Source organism: Chiroxiphia lanceolata, chromosome 2 (genome assembly GCF_009829145.1).
Source record: "Chiroxiphia lanceolata isolate bChiLan1 chromosome 2, bChiLan1.pri, whole genome shotgun sequence".
NCBI classification, from domain to species: domain Eukaryota; kingdom Metazoa; phylum Chordata; class Aves; order Passeriformes; family Pipridae; genus Chiroxiphia; species Chiroxiphia lanceolata.
The window spans coordinates 39412399-39428862 of NC_045638.1; the positions used below are offsets into that span (position 1 = coordinate 39412399).

The 16464-nt window shown below is 36.4% G+C and overlaps 1 protein-coding gene across 1 annotated transcript in view; it reads right to left on the reverse strand.

Moving 5' to 3' along the window:
* Positions 1 to 16464, reverse strand: part of ITGBL1 (integrin subunit beta like 1) — a 140865-nt gene that overhangs the window by 4733 nt on the left and 119668 nt on the right. Inside the window, 2 exon segments of the mRNA XM_032678606.1 lie at positions 3312 to 3458; positions 15056 to 15172. Coding sequence (XP_032534497.1) covers positions 3312 to 3458; positions 15056 to 15172 — 264 coding nt within the window.

Below are 16464 nucleotides of genomic sequence, written 5' to 3' on the forward strand. Positions count from 1 at the left end.
GCCACTGTATGAAGAGGTAGTGGAGAATAGCATATATATTGCATGTTGCTGTATAAGAGGTACACTAAAACTTACTTGAGGATAATTTAAACCAAATCTCTCTGTTCGTACAAATTGCAAGGTACAGACAACAGAAAATAATGAGGAATAGTATGATAATTTTAGTGAAATTAAAGCAGTTAATAAGAGTATTACATTGTAAAAAACTTGAAGTGATTCTTCATAAACAGCACTGATGCTGCTACTGAGGAATGCCCACAGTGTTTAAAACTATTTTGCAGAAGATACAGCAAATTTAACACCAAGTCAACCAAGGAAGATCAGGCTCCATAATACAAAATCTGTTAGGGAAATGAATCAAGCCTTTTCCCCGAACAGAGCATGCTGCTCTGGGAGGCCCCTTAGTTTAATTAAAATGAGTCTAATGAGTTGTAGGGTGTTTCCTGGGATCCCAGCCAGATCCTCTCGGATGGGATTTGGCTCATTACCTTGCCTGCATCCTGCACTGTTACAGTTGCCATATGCAGCCCTATATTTAATGCCAGGGAGACAGCAGTGGTGGGTGTTGCTGTTTTCCTTTGGAAGAGCTCTTACTACAGGTGGCACAGTCAGAGAGCCAAGATTCTAAAAACAGACTAGGAATGTGGATGTCCAACTTTGCTTATATTAGCAGAGTGAAATTTTCTGGTAGTGTTCAGCAGTTATCTGCTGAAAACCAGGACTCCCCACAGTCCTACAAAAGAAGCTCAAGCTCCTCTCAGTCCATTATAGCACTTGCTTATCCTGGCTAGGTTTCCAGCAAAATTCACTTTTATCTGACAAGTAATCATTATTTTTTCTCATTGTAATAAATCAGAAAGAACAATTTGCCATTAGGGTAATGCTTCACTAGCTATGAACAGTGTTTTAAAGTATGAGTATCCAGTAAGACATGATTTCCAGATACATATCTCAGCATCAAAAATGATTTACCAAAAAAAAAAAAAAAAAAAAGGAAAAAAGGTTATAAATAATTACACTGTCTTTGCCTGTGATCCTCATCCTGCTCAGAGAAGAGGCAGGAGATAGTAGCCTGCTTGGATGTTTACTGACCACACAGAAATGAAGTTATCTCATGCAGGTATTTCTCTGCTGCAACAAACACATGTGACCAGCTGTTTCTACAATGAAGCTGTTATAGCACCTAATTTGACACTGCTTTGTTATATTGACTGTCCTCAGGGCAACCTTTCATCACACTGAAAGCTTACATGTGCTTGGGGTCCAAAGAAACTACCACTGTTGCTGAATATGGATTTAAGGTCACAGAATGGGTAAGGTTGGAAGGGACAATTGTGGGGTCATCTAATTCAACCTCCCTGATGAAGCAGTTAATAAGAGTATTACATTGCCTCTCTAGAGCACATTGAGCAGTATTGCATCCAGATGGTTCTTGAGTATCTCCAGTGAGAAAGACTCCACAACTTCTCTGGGCAATCTGTTTCAGTGCTCGGTCATCCGCACAGTAAAGTTCTTCCTCATGTTAAGGAACTTCCTGTGCATCAGTTTCCACCCCTTGCCTCTCGTTTTACTGCTTGGAACCACTGAGAAGAGCTGTCTCCATGTGTCAGGTTTGTGATTCCCAGAGGAAGTAAATGCTGTTCAACAAGAGAGCTACTGCTCTAGAAAATCTGGGCCTTTGAAGCCTCCATTCAAGCAGTCATGTGTAAAAGCACTACCTGCCTGCTGCTGGTTACAACCTAGAGCAACTTTCAGGCTGCTTCAGATTACATCAGTGACCAGATCCCAAACCACCCTCTGGGCAGTATAGCCAGCAGACAGAAAAAAAAATCCTGGGTGTCTCCGCAAATTTCTGCCAGATTATCTACTCCCAAAGCCTCAGAGTAAATTGTATCCTTGATATACGGGCTCAGAGCTAATTGTTCTCAGAGTAAGACCCACTGGCTAGTGGGTTCTCAGCCATTCTTATAAAAAGGTAGTAGATCATACAAATATTTTAAAAATCAACATAATTTTTCATGTTTATATTTATTTAGAATCTCACATAGTGTATTTTATTTTTATTAAGAATATTCCCTCACCTTCATGGTTTATACAAAACACCACAGGGAGACCAAGACTAAGAGAAGAAAAGTTAACTTCTACAGTAAAATAGAGTCATTCCTTTTCTCCAACAACTCACCATTCTCTTACACATACACTAATTTAAACACAGACACATCTGGAAAAAATAAAGAAACAATGCAACTTCCTCATTTTCTATGACATTGCATCAGCTGGGGACAGAAAAAAAACAAAATAAAATGAAACAGTTCTGCAGGAGAGAATTCCAAGTGATAATACAGATGGATGAAGGCCGGGCTGGAAACCTTATTTAAATTTCCTCTGCACTGAAATAAAAGTTATCAAAGGGAAAACTGGAAACCTACCTGATGTAGAAAGCTCCTAACTGTTTTTTCCAGCTGGTCCTCTGTCTATGCAAGGGACATACAAATAGAGGAAATGGCACATAAAATCTGGAGTGAGTGCATTCTAGCCTCCAGTCAGTCCCACTACCCATTTTTTGTCTATTCTCTTTCAGATGTATTATATACAAAAATAGGCAATTTGCACTATGGGGGAGCTAAAAAGCCCTCTTTCCATTAATGCAATTTCCTAGCCTGAAAGACTGCAAGGTAGGAACCTCAGAGAACAATTTCAGATAATTATCAGGATTTTCTAACTTTTATTCTTCCCTGTGGCATTTTTTTATAGCTGAACTGAAGCTGATGCAACCACCTGAATGAAAATTAGTAAATGAGAAAGTTTTCAGGATTCCTTTGTGAGGGCTGCAGACACATACTTTGCTACTGTGTTGGGGAGCAGAGTGATTAGGTATACCAAATGTTGCTGTTAAACACTCTCTTCCACTTACTGTTGCCCAGTATATTACATCTGTCATCTTCCCCACTGCAGTGTTTCTGCAGGTAGTGCCCCTTTCCCTCGAACTGGATGGAACACAAACAGTTAGTTTATAGTGTACAGCTATTCCATGAAGACCATCAGCTAAACAGATACAGAAAATTATATGCTACTAACAAAATTGCATAGGGGAGCAACATTGCTGAATATGTACAGCCGTGGTGGGTGTTTGACAAAATGGATATAAGTGCATTATGGAGCCAAATATAACATCCTTTTAATAATGGGTACCTTTGAAAAAAAAGGGTTATTAAACAACAACCCACTTCCATGCACATTAGTCTTCCAGAATATGATAGTATTCCTCTGGCACTGCACTGACATGAAGTAGCTCAGTTGCCAGTTCTTACCCTTCCCCGAACATAATATGCCATCCGCTGACTCGCAGAGACTTCTGCTCTCCTGCTCCGTCATGTTGCACTTCCTTGAGTGCTGGCACAAGTTTCCGAACCACCCGTCCTGGCAAATGCATCGGCCGCATGAGCAGATGCCATGGCCTGTAATGACACCAAGGTTGGTTATGACTAAGACAAGCAGAAACCGGTGACTGCGATCACAGCTGAGATCACCTTCAGACCTGTGCAGTGTGGAGTGTATGTAATGGGACAGACAGATGGATGGACAGCACTGCTTCCCAACAGAGTGGCCTTCTTCAGCTTTCATTCTTATGTTAAACAGGGTGCCCTAGTGACGTGCAGAAAACAAGTGAGGGAAAGGCCAAAGAAACTCTAGAACATAGGTCAAAGATAGACCCTAGAAGTTATAATTTATGCTTTAAAGACAGGAAAAAAAAGACAAAATAAAAATTTTTGAGAGTTGTTTGTAAAAAAATCAATAAAAAAGGAAAATATTTTTAAGAATAAACTGAGTAGAAAATCTGGCCAGGAAAAAGGGAAAAGTGACAACAAATGCAGACAAAAATATAGGAATGGAGAATGAAAAAGATAAGCAAAAAATGTGTCTCAGACAGAATTTCATTTTCCAGCTTTGAATTACATTTCTGCAGCAGAGACAAAATTATACATACCAGTGACTTTTTTCCTACTCTACCTGCTATGTAGGGCGAGGGAGCAGAAATGAAAACTCTGAGATAATTTGTGAGCATGGGCTGGGAAGAAGCAGTAGGAGTATCTGGCAAAGCATGGAGCTGTAGGATGTGGGGAAGCAAACCAGCAATTTTGTTTTTCTGATTTGTGGACTTCTCATGAGCCAGCAGCACAACCTAATATTGTAAACTGGGAGGCAGCACTGGTAGAAGCCCAGAGGAGATACAAACCTTATAGTCTGCTCTAAGTGGAGTTCCTTCAAAGTTTACTGATGGCCAAATACTTTAAATTAGAAAACACTTTAAATTAGAAAAATACAGGGAGCTCCAAAGTCTTTTAGCTGTCATTTACAGCATCTAAATGTTCAAAATAATTGTTGTATCCCAGATTCTGTATTGGTGTTTGGGGTTTTTTTAACATACCATCTATACAACTTTAAATGATTTGTAACAATGACAGTGTTACTATGACAGTATTGCTACCCACTTCTGAAAATTGATAACTAGCAACCACAGAAGCTTGATGCCACTTTTGAAGCTTGATCCTAGTTTTAGAAAGGGAAACAAGGTCAACTATATGACAAATCAAAATACAAGAGATAGAAAACAAGCATATACTGATATGTTCCTTCCAGATAGATGTCATGCAACTATAACAATGTAATTAAGCTTCTGTCAGAGCATTTTTATGTCTTATTTATTTTTAATTAGTGACATATAGATTAGAATTGAGAATAGCTCTACCAATTAAGAGTAAAATATACAACTGGATGTCACCGTTGGAAAATTATTAGTGAAGATACAGATACTTTACTCATTTTAGCAGTGAATAGTACAAAATCTATGGTGATTTCACTGAGAAAATAATTTTGTTGGATTTTTCCTGTATAGTCATTATGTGTTACTGAATGCAGAGACTGATCATGTCTGTAAAGCCCTTACATAAGTCAAATAAAAAGGTAATGAATAATCTATAAATTTCCTGCAAACAGTTTACAGTTTGCCATATAAAATTCGACTTGCATTTTTCTGCAATGACCATTCCTCTCCTCCTTTATGCCATATAAATCCTCAAACCATGAAGAATTCTTTTGTCTCCATTTGTAAGAATTCTTTTGTAATCCATTTTACAAAAATAATATGTATTCCTAGCTGACACTAGCTTGGGCAGCTGCAGCTCTTTGGGTGCCTTGGGATGTTGAGTATACAAGTGCTTTGCCCAAGTACTTGTTAACTCCTTGCTATCTCATGTGTGTGTGGTAGCCTGAGAAAAACTGTTTTACGTGATTTTGTTCTGTATATCTTCCTTGTAAATCACAGAGCAAAGATAGTATGAATAGTTAAATCAGTATTTTATCATGTTAAACAATTAATTTTGGGCTGGATTTCTTCACTTAGAGATTTTTCTTTATCCCAGCTGTTCAGATTGAGAAGATTTACTGGAAAGTGTTGGTCTATCATAATTTCAGATTTAACAAAAAACCGTTAAAATCATTAAAAAAATTGCATTGCAATGCAATGGTTCTGAGACTACAGATCTCCATTAATAAAAATCTATGTTAATGGACTTCTAAATATTTAACAAAGTTTAAACATTAATGTCCAATCAAGAATAAAGATTTTGATGGGGGAGAGGCAAAGGACAGAAAAAGATGATGCTAAAAATACTGTCATTTTGTTTAGAATTAAAACTCCAATAACCACAAAACTTAAATGTGAAATATGAATGCAGCAACAAAGCAAGCTGTGACAGTTACTGACAGGGGTGCATTATAGCCCAAGTCATCCCGAACCGAACAGGACTCTGGGATTAATTATTTCTTAACATGATTAGAAACAAAATTGTGTTGTTGTGGGAAATCAGTTTAGGGCTACTAATGCAGCTGTTGTTGGAGTTCCTGAAAAACCTGCTTGATCATTTTGTAATACAAAAGGCACAACCACATGGGAACATCAGCATGATGGAAAAGGTGAAATAATCATCACAGAGGAAGCTGGTTCTTATTTCTAGACTGTTTATAATCAGATGATGTTCCTGAAGGGCAAACTAAGGCCAGCCCCAAGCAAAATTTGGCACCTCAGGCTAGGAGTATGAAAAATTGCAGCACAATGCAGGATCCCTTATATAGAACACTCCAGTAAATTAAACAAATATTTCTCTCTGTATTTCAATGGAAACAGGATTTCTTTTTTTTTTTTTTTAGTTGCAGGACTTTCCATTATATTATTAACAGAAGAGAATATTAAACATTTGTCTGGGAGAGATATTTCTAAGTAAACAGGCTTCATTACCCTGCCAAAATATGCTAAACAAGTTGAGAAAAACATTACTGGAACACTGATTTTTACTTTTTAGTTTTTATTGAATACAAGGAGAATGTCATAAGACTGTAACAATTGTGAAAACTGCAGTTAGAGAAGCCTAATATAAATGTGAAGCAAAATACTGATTGTCTATTACATTTTCAAAGGAGGTCAGTTAGTATTGTCTAAGTCTAATAAAGGTGGACTGGGCCTCTAGTTTCAGCAGCGTAACAGTCATATAGTTCAGTAACACCTTCAAGTGAAACCTGCAGTGAAAAGGGCTGATGCCATCCTCATATGCATATAGCAGTAGAACAGTGACTAGGAACAGAATTAGAGCACTGATGAGATGAATATTAAAGTCCTGCAACTCTGTGACATCGATGTTTGAAGAGATTTTTAAAACTTGGAAGAGTACTAAAAAGATGTAAAGAATTCAAAGGCTACCAGACTGGGAATTCTCAAACTACCAGAGAAAGACAAAGCAAGGGATAAAAGCTCATACTGATAAAACCACTTAAGAAATGAAACAGCATTTCAAAAAAGGGTGATGACTATTGGAACAAACTTTAAAGTGATGTTGGTATGGACTATAGAGGAGCCTTCAGAGCATGATCTACTCAGAGACAGGCTTTTGCTGCACACACTACACAGACTTCAACATAGGGTGTAGTGTAATGGCTATTTATAGACTAATATGCAAGATTCAGCAAAAAAACCCCTTTGGGATTTACAAATTAATATCTATTAATCACCTTAAATGTTGGTGCATTAGCAATTCCTTTACTGCTCATTTGAACAGAAAGATTAAATTAAAATGCTTTTATAAACCTAAATCACATTTTATGCTATCTGAAAAGCTAATGAAAATATGGTCTCTGTGTATCTACATAAAGTCTTGACTTTTCATACACCTACACAAATGTCTGGGTAACCAGGACAGAAATATGTAGGGTATTTAAAAGAAAAAAATATAAATATTAAAATTAGTTAAGTAAAACTATAATAATTTAATACAGACCATACAACATCATTAATACCTATACTGGCTACATACTGATCCTTTTGAATTTATCTGTTGCTGCCCCTGGATGTGCCTCAGAGATGGGATGAAGCAGTTAAGCACAAGGACACAGGCATTGAATCATTAATTCTCTACTTAATGTTGTCAAAATAATCACACTAGTTTTATGCCAGTTAGACTCTGACTTCTCCGTTACCTAATATAGATATTTTCACTTTTGTTAGATCTAATTTCACTCAGTAAACACATTTGAATGGTTGGTTTCTTTTTTTTGTTGTTTGTTTGTTTTTTCCTCTGGAGAATAAACTGCATTTCTCAATAACAAATACTGTAATAGAATTTATCTATTAAATAGTATAAAAAATGTCTAGTGAATTCTGTGACAAGTATTCTGTGACAATGTTGTTCAGATTTCTCAGTCAAAAGGATATGGACCCTGCTCCAAAGACTTTTCAATAGAACAGGTGAAAAACCTGTCAGTAGGAAATAAACTCTTATTTTAACATAGAAGGGACCACAGACAAATTACAGATTCAATTCAGATGCCTAGTGCCATTGGACATACCCTAAGGCACAAAGGACATCCTCATGATGGCACCAGCTATCCAGGAACATGTGGAATCAAGCTGGGGTCAGGCAAGGGAAGCCTTGGGTATCAGAAGTGATAAAAGGTGCTTTATTTTAGGTGTCTGAAGACTTTGCAATTATGCCCCACATAGCCTGAGAAGCCATGGTAGAGTCAGCAGCTGAATTTATATTTCTGAATTTTCATACCAATCACTGCCAAAACCTATCTTTGGGAGAGAGTTTTTCTCTCCTAATATGGTTTTTAGGTATGTGAGAGAATTCCATAAATGTCCTATATACTTCTATTTCTGTGGAGCACTATTAGTGCAAGAAATAAGGAAATTGTCTGACAGCAACTGTACCATAATATTAATACTTTGCTTAATGAAGTATATAATTAATCGTAACTCTCTCATTTTTATGGTTATAGTTTTATTGGTCCTCATAAGAACATGCTAGCTGAAAATATCATACTTCTGCTTCACTGAACAGATGACAAAAATAAATCTCATTCATGATTTCTGCAGTATGGACCTAGAACATTCATTAAAAAAAAAAATTATATTTTCTGTTGTATATCTGATATTCCAAAAGAACTAAAAATGAACAGTATTTCCTCTGAATCCAATTACTTAGCCTGACTGGATTGTAATGAAAATTTTATATTCAAAGGAACATGACAATTAGGGGCAACTTATACCAATCTTTTGAGAGGGAATCTTACCATTGTACATCCTGGTGATGACTGTGCAATCCTAGAATCCATCACTAATTATAAGAATGTGATATGGAAGCTTCTGTCCCTGTTTTAAAAGTTTAAATCATCATAAAGCTGGGAAATGTGGCTTAAAGTGTATGTATGCCTTATAGAATCCAGTTTTTCCCTTGTTTTCTGACAATACCTAGAGATTCACACCAGAAATCTTGACTGGTGTTAATGATGTATGGATGGAAATGTGTAAGTAAGCACCAGAAGAAGCATCAGAATGAGGTCAAAACCAGTATCTACATTGATAACCAACAACACCTTCACAGGAGTAAACTAGTGAATGTATTATTTTGTCATATCAAAAGGCCTGGACTCTCATGAAACAATTAAATCATGACTTGCACAATGACTTGTTAGCAGAAGACTGTGTGCTCAACAAGAAAAGATGTCAACGCAGACACGGCACATAATTTGTGTCATTCATTTCCCTATAACCCCAGAAAGAACAGCATTGTCCTAAGAATGTAAAAAATCAGGAAGCACAAACAACAAGCATCAGACTTGCCTGAAGTTTACAGAGATGAAAGTAAGAAAAACTATATCAAAAGGATCACCCTAACTTTTGAGTCCTAAATCATATAAGAGATATGTTTAAAGATGAACTTGTTGTCAGTCAAGATGAAACAAAAAGACCTACTGAGAACTTGATGGGTGGCATCCCTTGTCTATAATCTGTGTCACACACAAGTGACTAAACTATTAAATGCAGACACTTTGATGCTTGTATGTGGCAGTGAGAAAGCGAGTAAATTAAATTAATGAAAGGATGTGTCTGAGTCATGAAAATTAATTTACTCGGGAATTTTCTAAAAAAATTACTAGCTTCCCCTCTCATAAAGTCTCAAGTAGAGTTTGTGCCGTACTGTTGTCTTACACTAGAGAAGAGAAGAGAAGAGAAGAGAAGAGAAGAGAAGAGAAGAGAAGAGAAGAGAAGAGAAGAGAAGAGAAGAGAAGAGAAGAGAGAGAAGAGAAGAGAAAGAAGAGAGAGAAGAATAGAAGAAGAGAGAGAAGTAGAAGAGAGAGAAAGAAAGAAGAGAAGAGAAAGAAGAGAAGAGAAGAGAAGAGAAAGAGAAGAGAAGAGAGAGAGAAGAGAAGAGAAGAAGAGAGAGAAGAGAAGAGAAGAGAAGAGAAGAGAAGAGAAGAGAAAGAAGAGAAGAGAAGAGAAGAGAAGAGAAGAGAAGAGAGAAAGAAGAGAAGAGAAGAAGAGAAGAGAAGAGAAGAGAAGAGAAGAGCAAGAGAAGAGAAGAGAAGAGAAGAGAAGAGAAGAGAAGAGAAGAGAAGAGAAGAGAAGAGAAGAGAAGAGAAGAGAAGAGAAGAGAAGAGAAGAGAAGAGAAGAGAAGAGAAGAGAAGAGAAAGACGTGAAGGTAAACCTGAGTAAGGAGGGAAATATGAATTACCTCAGCATTTGCTCCAAAAATGTCATCTCCTTCAACTTTTATAAGCCTTTATACTACAACCAGAATTTAAAACTAATGAGAATCTTTTACCAAAAGACATTGGTATAAACAAAAAAACTCTTTAATGTGACATAACATTACACAACTGGATTTTCTACAGTGTTAGGATTGTATTTTGACGAAAATTGTATTTTGATGTGCTGTGGCCAAAATGAACAGTTTAAAAGTCATCAAAGTGGATTTTTTCACTTGAAAATAAAGAAACCAGACTTCTCAAGGTATTCCATTACCATTACCAGTCAAAGAACTGGTTTACTGGGATGATCAGAGTCTTATTTGTTTCTCGTTATTGAGGACAGTGCAAACATCTATAAGTAAACATTAAAAGGTCTCATCAAAGCTGATTTTCTGATTGGTGGCCTACTATTTGAAGCACAAGAATGATATACTGATGTAATACAAAATTGAAGCATCCCTAAAAATATGTAAGAGCCATGTTATGAGTTACCTGTTATTAGTCTAAACCTTTGCTAGTGGTCCTAGTGATGAATTTGTGTTGATCTTCAACCAACTTTTTATATTTTTGTTGAGTTTGGTTTTATTATAGAGTTTTTAATCAGCACAATCCTACAGAACTTGTAGCATCCAGGGGACCCAAAAGGGCTTTTGTTTTATTCCTTTAATTGTTGCTACTTTTCTATGACAAGAACTCACACCTAGGCCAATAATTGTCCAGAGAACAAATCAAAGTGAATGGAATTAAGAGCACTATCAAATCAATTTCAAATTGATCTTTACTGTTGTTCTGAGCTCTTGTTGTCTGCCTGCTCTCAATCCTGAAAGAGAACAGAACATAATGGACAACAGTCAACCCAGTGAGGTGGAGCAGCCAGTGATGATATTACTGGAAAACATGATTGGACACAGTAGGGGAATAAATAACACTTGACAGCTCAGGACACATCTGCAGTGAGCAGCACAGCCTTAACCTCAGAGGGCTAAGAAAAGTATCTCTCATCAGGATACAGGACAAATAAATATCCAGCCTGGTGTACATCAGTGGCATAGACTTGCCAAGAAAGAACTTGACATTCTCTGGTCACATGTGTGCACCAAAACAACTTAACTTGCACAAGAAAGACTTAAAGAACCAAGATAAGCCAAAGAAAGTGTGATGTTAAATATTTCTGTGGATCAGCACTGCAATATACCTGGAAAAATCTTACATAATTGAAAAAAACTGAACTGTAGAGAATGGGTTTTTAAGTAGAACACATCTATCTCAAAAAAGCTGCATGAGACATCTCGTCCAGCTATCGCTTAGTAAGTCTCTGTACAGAGGCATAGACAAAGGAAGGGGAACACAAAGTAAGGATCTGGAAAGCAGGTCAAGGAAGGTGAGGCTCCCCCTCTGTTCTTCCACCTGGACTAATGTGTCCAGCTCTGGGGTCCTCAGTACAAGAAAGACATGGATGGACCTGTTGGAGCAGGTCCAGAGGAGGGCCACGAAAATGGTCAGAGGAATGGTTCACCTCTCTTATGAGGAATGGCTGAGAGAGTCGAGATTGTTTAGCCTGGAGAAGAGAAGGCTCTGGGGAAACCTTACTGTGCCCTTTCAATATTATAAAGGGAGAGTATAAGAAAGAGGGAGAGACACTTCAAGGTCTGTAGTCACAGAACAAGGGGTAATAGTTTTAAACTGAAAGATAGTAGGTTTAACTTGGACATAAGGAAGAGATTTTTTTATGATTAGGGTGTTGAGACAGTGGAAAAGGTTTCTGAGAGATCTGTATTTCCCACCCTTGAAAATATTCAAGTCCAGGGTGGATGGGGCTCTGAGCAACCTTGTCTAGTGAAAGGTTCCCTGCCTATAACAGGGAGGGGTTGGACTAAATGATCTTTAAATGTCCCTTCCAACCCAAATCATTCTATGATTCCATAATAATATGAATCAATTTCTAATAGCAGAGTGCTATAGTGAAATCTATGCTGAGTTCTCTTGCAACCTTTGTGGAGACATAGTGTCTCTATTCCTGGTACTTCATTGATGGACAGATGAATTTTTAAGGGAATGACTCACTACGATCATACAGAAACATGGTAATAGGGTCTCACTTGATTGTACCCTAATTTATCATATCTTTCGCCTCATGTCTTTCTACCATTGCATGGACAGCTGGTCTGGAAAGCGAGCTATTAATCAATCTCTGATGGCCAGAGGAAGCCAGTAACAATTCTTATTCAAATCATTTAGGTTCTCATTCGTGTTTCTCATTTCAGCATGCATTCAATCTGAAAACACTGGTGTTGTTTCTTTGTGCTTACCAGCACTCAGTGCTCACTGTCAGACCCTGCACATTCACAGAGTCCAGCTTATAATCCTCCAAAGATAGATTTACTACCAAGGGCTTATGTATTGACAGTGATTGCCTAGGTAGCAACAGTGGTAGAAAAATAGTAATGAAAAGAGGACAAGAGAAGAGGAAGGAATAAGCAGTCAGCAAAAGGTGTCAAGAAGTTCAGGCTGAGATGGAAGCATGGACAAACCCAAAAAGAGGAGAGGGAAATATGTTTGCTATTAGTGCAAAATTAATGAGAGAAGTTCAGTGAATAGATAAGTTGCAAAATAAGGTTAAAATTGGTAGAATATCCAAAAAAGAGAGATAGGTGAAGTATGGTGTACCAAAGGAAATGTTTAAAATGTTATCAGGAAAGAAAGGGATAGCCAAGTAAAACATCTGACTACTACTAAAGAGTAGGGTGAAAGCTGTCGGTAACATTAGAGGCTCTTGAGGATCTGAAAAGGAAAACAGTGACAGAAATTCCTACATTTGGTCAGAAACAGTGGGAAGAGACATTTCAACGAAACTACAAGAAAGATGAAGTCAGAAAATGAGTAATGAGTAAATGGTTCATATTATGAGTTTGAAGGTGAGGGGAGTTCAGTTGCTAAATGATGAGTGAACAGAAACCTGCAACTGATGAGGACACTCTGAAGATACACATTTCTGTACTTAGTGCTTACACCTAAATAGGTGCTCCCCTTAGTTATTGGGGTGTGAGGTGGCCTCTTGAGATAGGTGGATCAGAAGCACAGACAGACATTGGATGGTCAAAAAAATAATGTTTCAGGATCTGACAGTAGCAAAAAAAAGAAGGAAAAAAGTAGAAAGAATTAAAAAAAAAAGTAAGGAAAGAAAGAGAGAGAGAGAGAGGATAAATGAGGGAAGGAGCCATTTCAGGGCTCCAGCAGCAAAGAGAAGGAAAACTGATGTATGGAAGAGAACTGCATGATTAATTTGAATCTCAGCACACTTCATGTGGAAGAACCAAAAAAGTGCAAACAAAGAAACATTTCAGTGGCATGAGAACAGAACCAGAGGAAGGGGAAACCAGTTCTTAATCTGTAAAACAATGAAAGAAAGAATTAAATCATGCAATAACAACAACATAAGAACATACTTCAAGGAGTAAATTACAACCAAATCTAGAATAAACTTAAAAGATCTCAAATTATATTTATAAATATAGTAGAACAAGAAATTAAATACCAATATTACAAAAATAACCTGTCTCTCTTTTGTATTTGTTGCTCCAAAATGAGGAAAATAAGCTTAAAGCATATGGATTGTAAATAAGCAATTTATACTAAAGGAGAGACTTTATTCAGGTAAAAGTGTGATCTAGACTGTCTTGTGAACAGTACAAAATTGGACACTGGCTCAGGTGTTGAGGTGATTATTCATTTAAGTGTGAGGTGCTCTAGCCAGCATCAAAAATCAAAATTATCTCTGTATCCCTCCTAAGAAGGAAGAATGGAATTCTTGTCTATATTTTTCAAAATGTGCAATATCATTAGCAACATTAACACTGAAACACTGTTGTTGAATAATGTAAAGTATGAGTGATACTAAGAGAAGAGATATTTTTAAGCATGAATGATAATGAATTTTGGTTCCCAACTATTTAGTTGATAATAAATATGACATAGCTTTTCAGTGCTTTTCTGTACTTTTATGTCCTTTATACAAAATTAAATTTCAAAATTATTCTTTTCCTAGACATTCCTATTACTGAATTACTCTGAATGTTATAAATTATTATTATGGTTGTTTAGATATTCAAATCACAATTTTCTATATATGTCTACATTCTGCATGGAAGGCAGCATAAAGAAATATTTGCTGTAGTCAAAACTGTTAATGTACACAAGGATCACGAAACAGTACGTTTTTTCCTACATAGAAATAAGGAATATAATACAATGTGTCATTGTTCATACCAACTACTTTATTAATATTTAGAATCAAAGAATCATTTAAAAAATAAAGCCAGTAAGATCTAGAATGACAGCAGTTAAGATAAATACTACTCACCTCCTTTTGAAATACCATATGGCATATATACATTTACATATCCAAACCTACCTGAGTGAGATTTTCACGGTCAACACTAAAATAAATCATCTACATCTACAATTACTATGACACTGTCTCTCAAATATTTTAGATTCTTTCATGATATATTTTATGATTTTTTTTAGAAAACATAGTCACTGTCAGTGATTATGAGACATTTAAATTTTTTTCTGGTCATTAATACTTTTAGGTATGTTACAACATAGCGAAACATCAGGTGTACTAAACACAAAGTAAAATTACCTAATATTTCAGGTTCTTCTTCAAATGTCTGTATTCTTCTCTAATGGACATTGATGGAATTTGGATATACTACAGCACTTACATTTATGCCACTAATTTTATTTAATCTACTTCAGTGTTAGTGTTTCTGAAGTCTTAAAACAAATATTCACTAACATATTCAATATTTCTAGAGATTGTTTCTTACAAAAATCTGCAGTCTATTAATGATAATTAATGATGCCAATCGTATATAGTGACATTATGTTATAAAATCAAGCAGAGCAGGAAGATTTAGTCATGCTATCGTTATTTTTTGTTCTTATTTTTATTAAGTGAACACATACCCCCACAGACATCTCCTTCTGCATTTTCACACTGTCGATCATCACATTCACAGTTTTTGCCATGAACTCTGTTGTCTCCTGGAGGGAAACAAGTGCATTGGCCGCATTCACATCTCCCTGTAAGAATAAACAGTTGATAGAGTCATGATTTCAGTGAAGTAAAATAAATTAAATGAAAACCTAAATTTATTCTACGCTCTACCCCCCAAGACAAACTACAAGTCACCCTGTATTAGTTGAAGTGTGCACATAAACATGATTAAAAAAACCCAAACCAAACAAAAATATAGCAAACCAAAACTATTCCTCCTCCATGGCAACCAGAAGGACAGTGTGTCACTGTTATATCTTAGTGGAAACAGCAACAATAAGGAATCATTGGCATTGCATGCTTTTCATATCTGAACTTAGTATAACTAATGCATAATTAAGCTCTATAATTGATCTAAAATATTTAGCACATACCTCAGAAACTCCAATATTAATGTGATCAGAATTAAATAGTCTCCACACAGGGTTATCTAAGATATTCTCTATTCATGCAGAAACATAACTCATCAAATACTCTGTCAAGCATTTCAAAAGCAAAAATGCCTATAATTTTTCTTGTCTAGATCTCAGGAAACAGAAGTCAAAAGCACAGCCTTTGTCAGAGTCTCCCCTTCCATCAACTATCTACAGGAGAGCTCCCCAGAGCTTAAAGGGCCAACGGATTTATCCAAGCTCCAACAGATCTTCTACTCCAAAACCCTCAGTGCTGAAAGTGCTAAATAGTCAGGTGTGAAAAAAATTAATATCAAGGACAGTCTTACATTGCATATATATGAGACAATCTCATTTCAGGTAACACTGGCCCTAACTTCTAAGGGTTTGCCTCTGTATGGTTTTAAATTGTTTTAATGCAATACTGGTGTGAGAATGTTCTAAATATGACCCAAACCATGGACCAAACTAATACATTTGATAGGAAAGAATATTATATGTAAAAAAAACCCACCAGAGGTGGGGGTTTAGACTAGGGAATTGGATTTTGGGTTATCTCAAACCATGACAGACGGATTAAGATGCAGAAAAGTCTGCTCCTCCTGATTTAACTTAATCACAGCATCAGTGAATCTCATCCTGGGCCTGCCCACTGCTCTACTGATTGAACCCAAATTTACAGCAGGAGCAAATATTGCTAGAAACTAAAAAACAATTCTCCAAGTGTAGCCTTTCATTATGCAACCAGACAGTTAACCACACACTACATTAATTTTTTTAGCATTTTCAGAAATATTTTGCTGAATGAAAACCTTAGTGGAGGTTTTCTAACTGTAAGTTTTGTGACAATAAAACCTTTTAGGTTAACCTACTGGCAGATAATTCTTAATATCTTTTTCCATAATGTAAATTTACTATATTTGTTT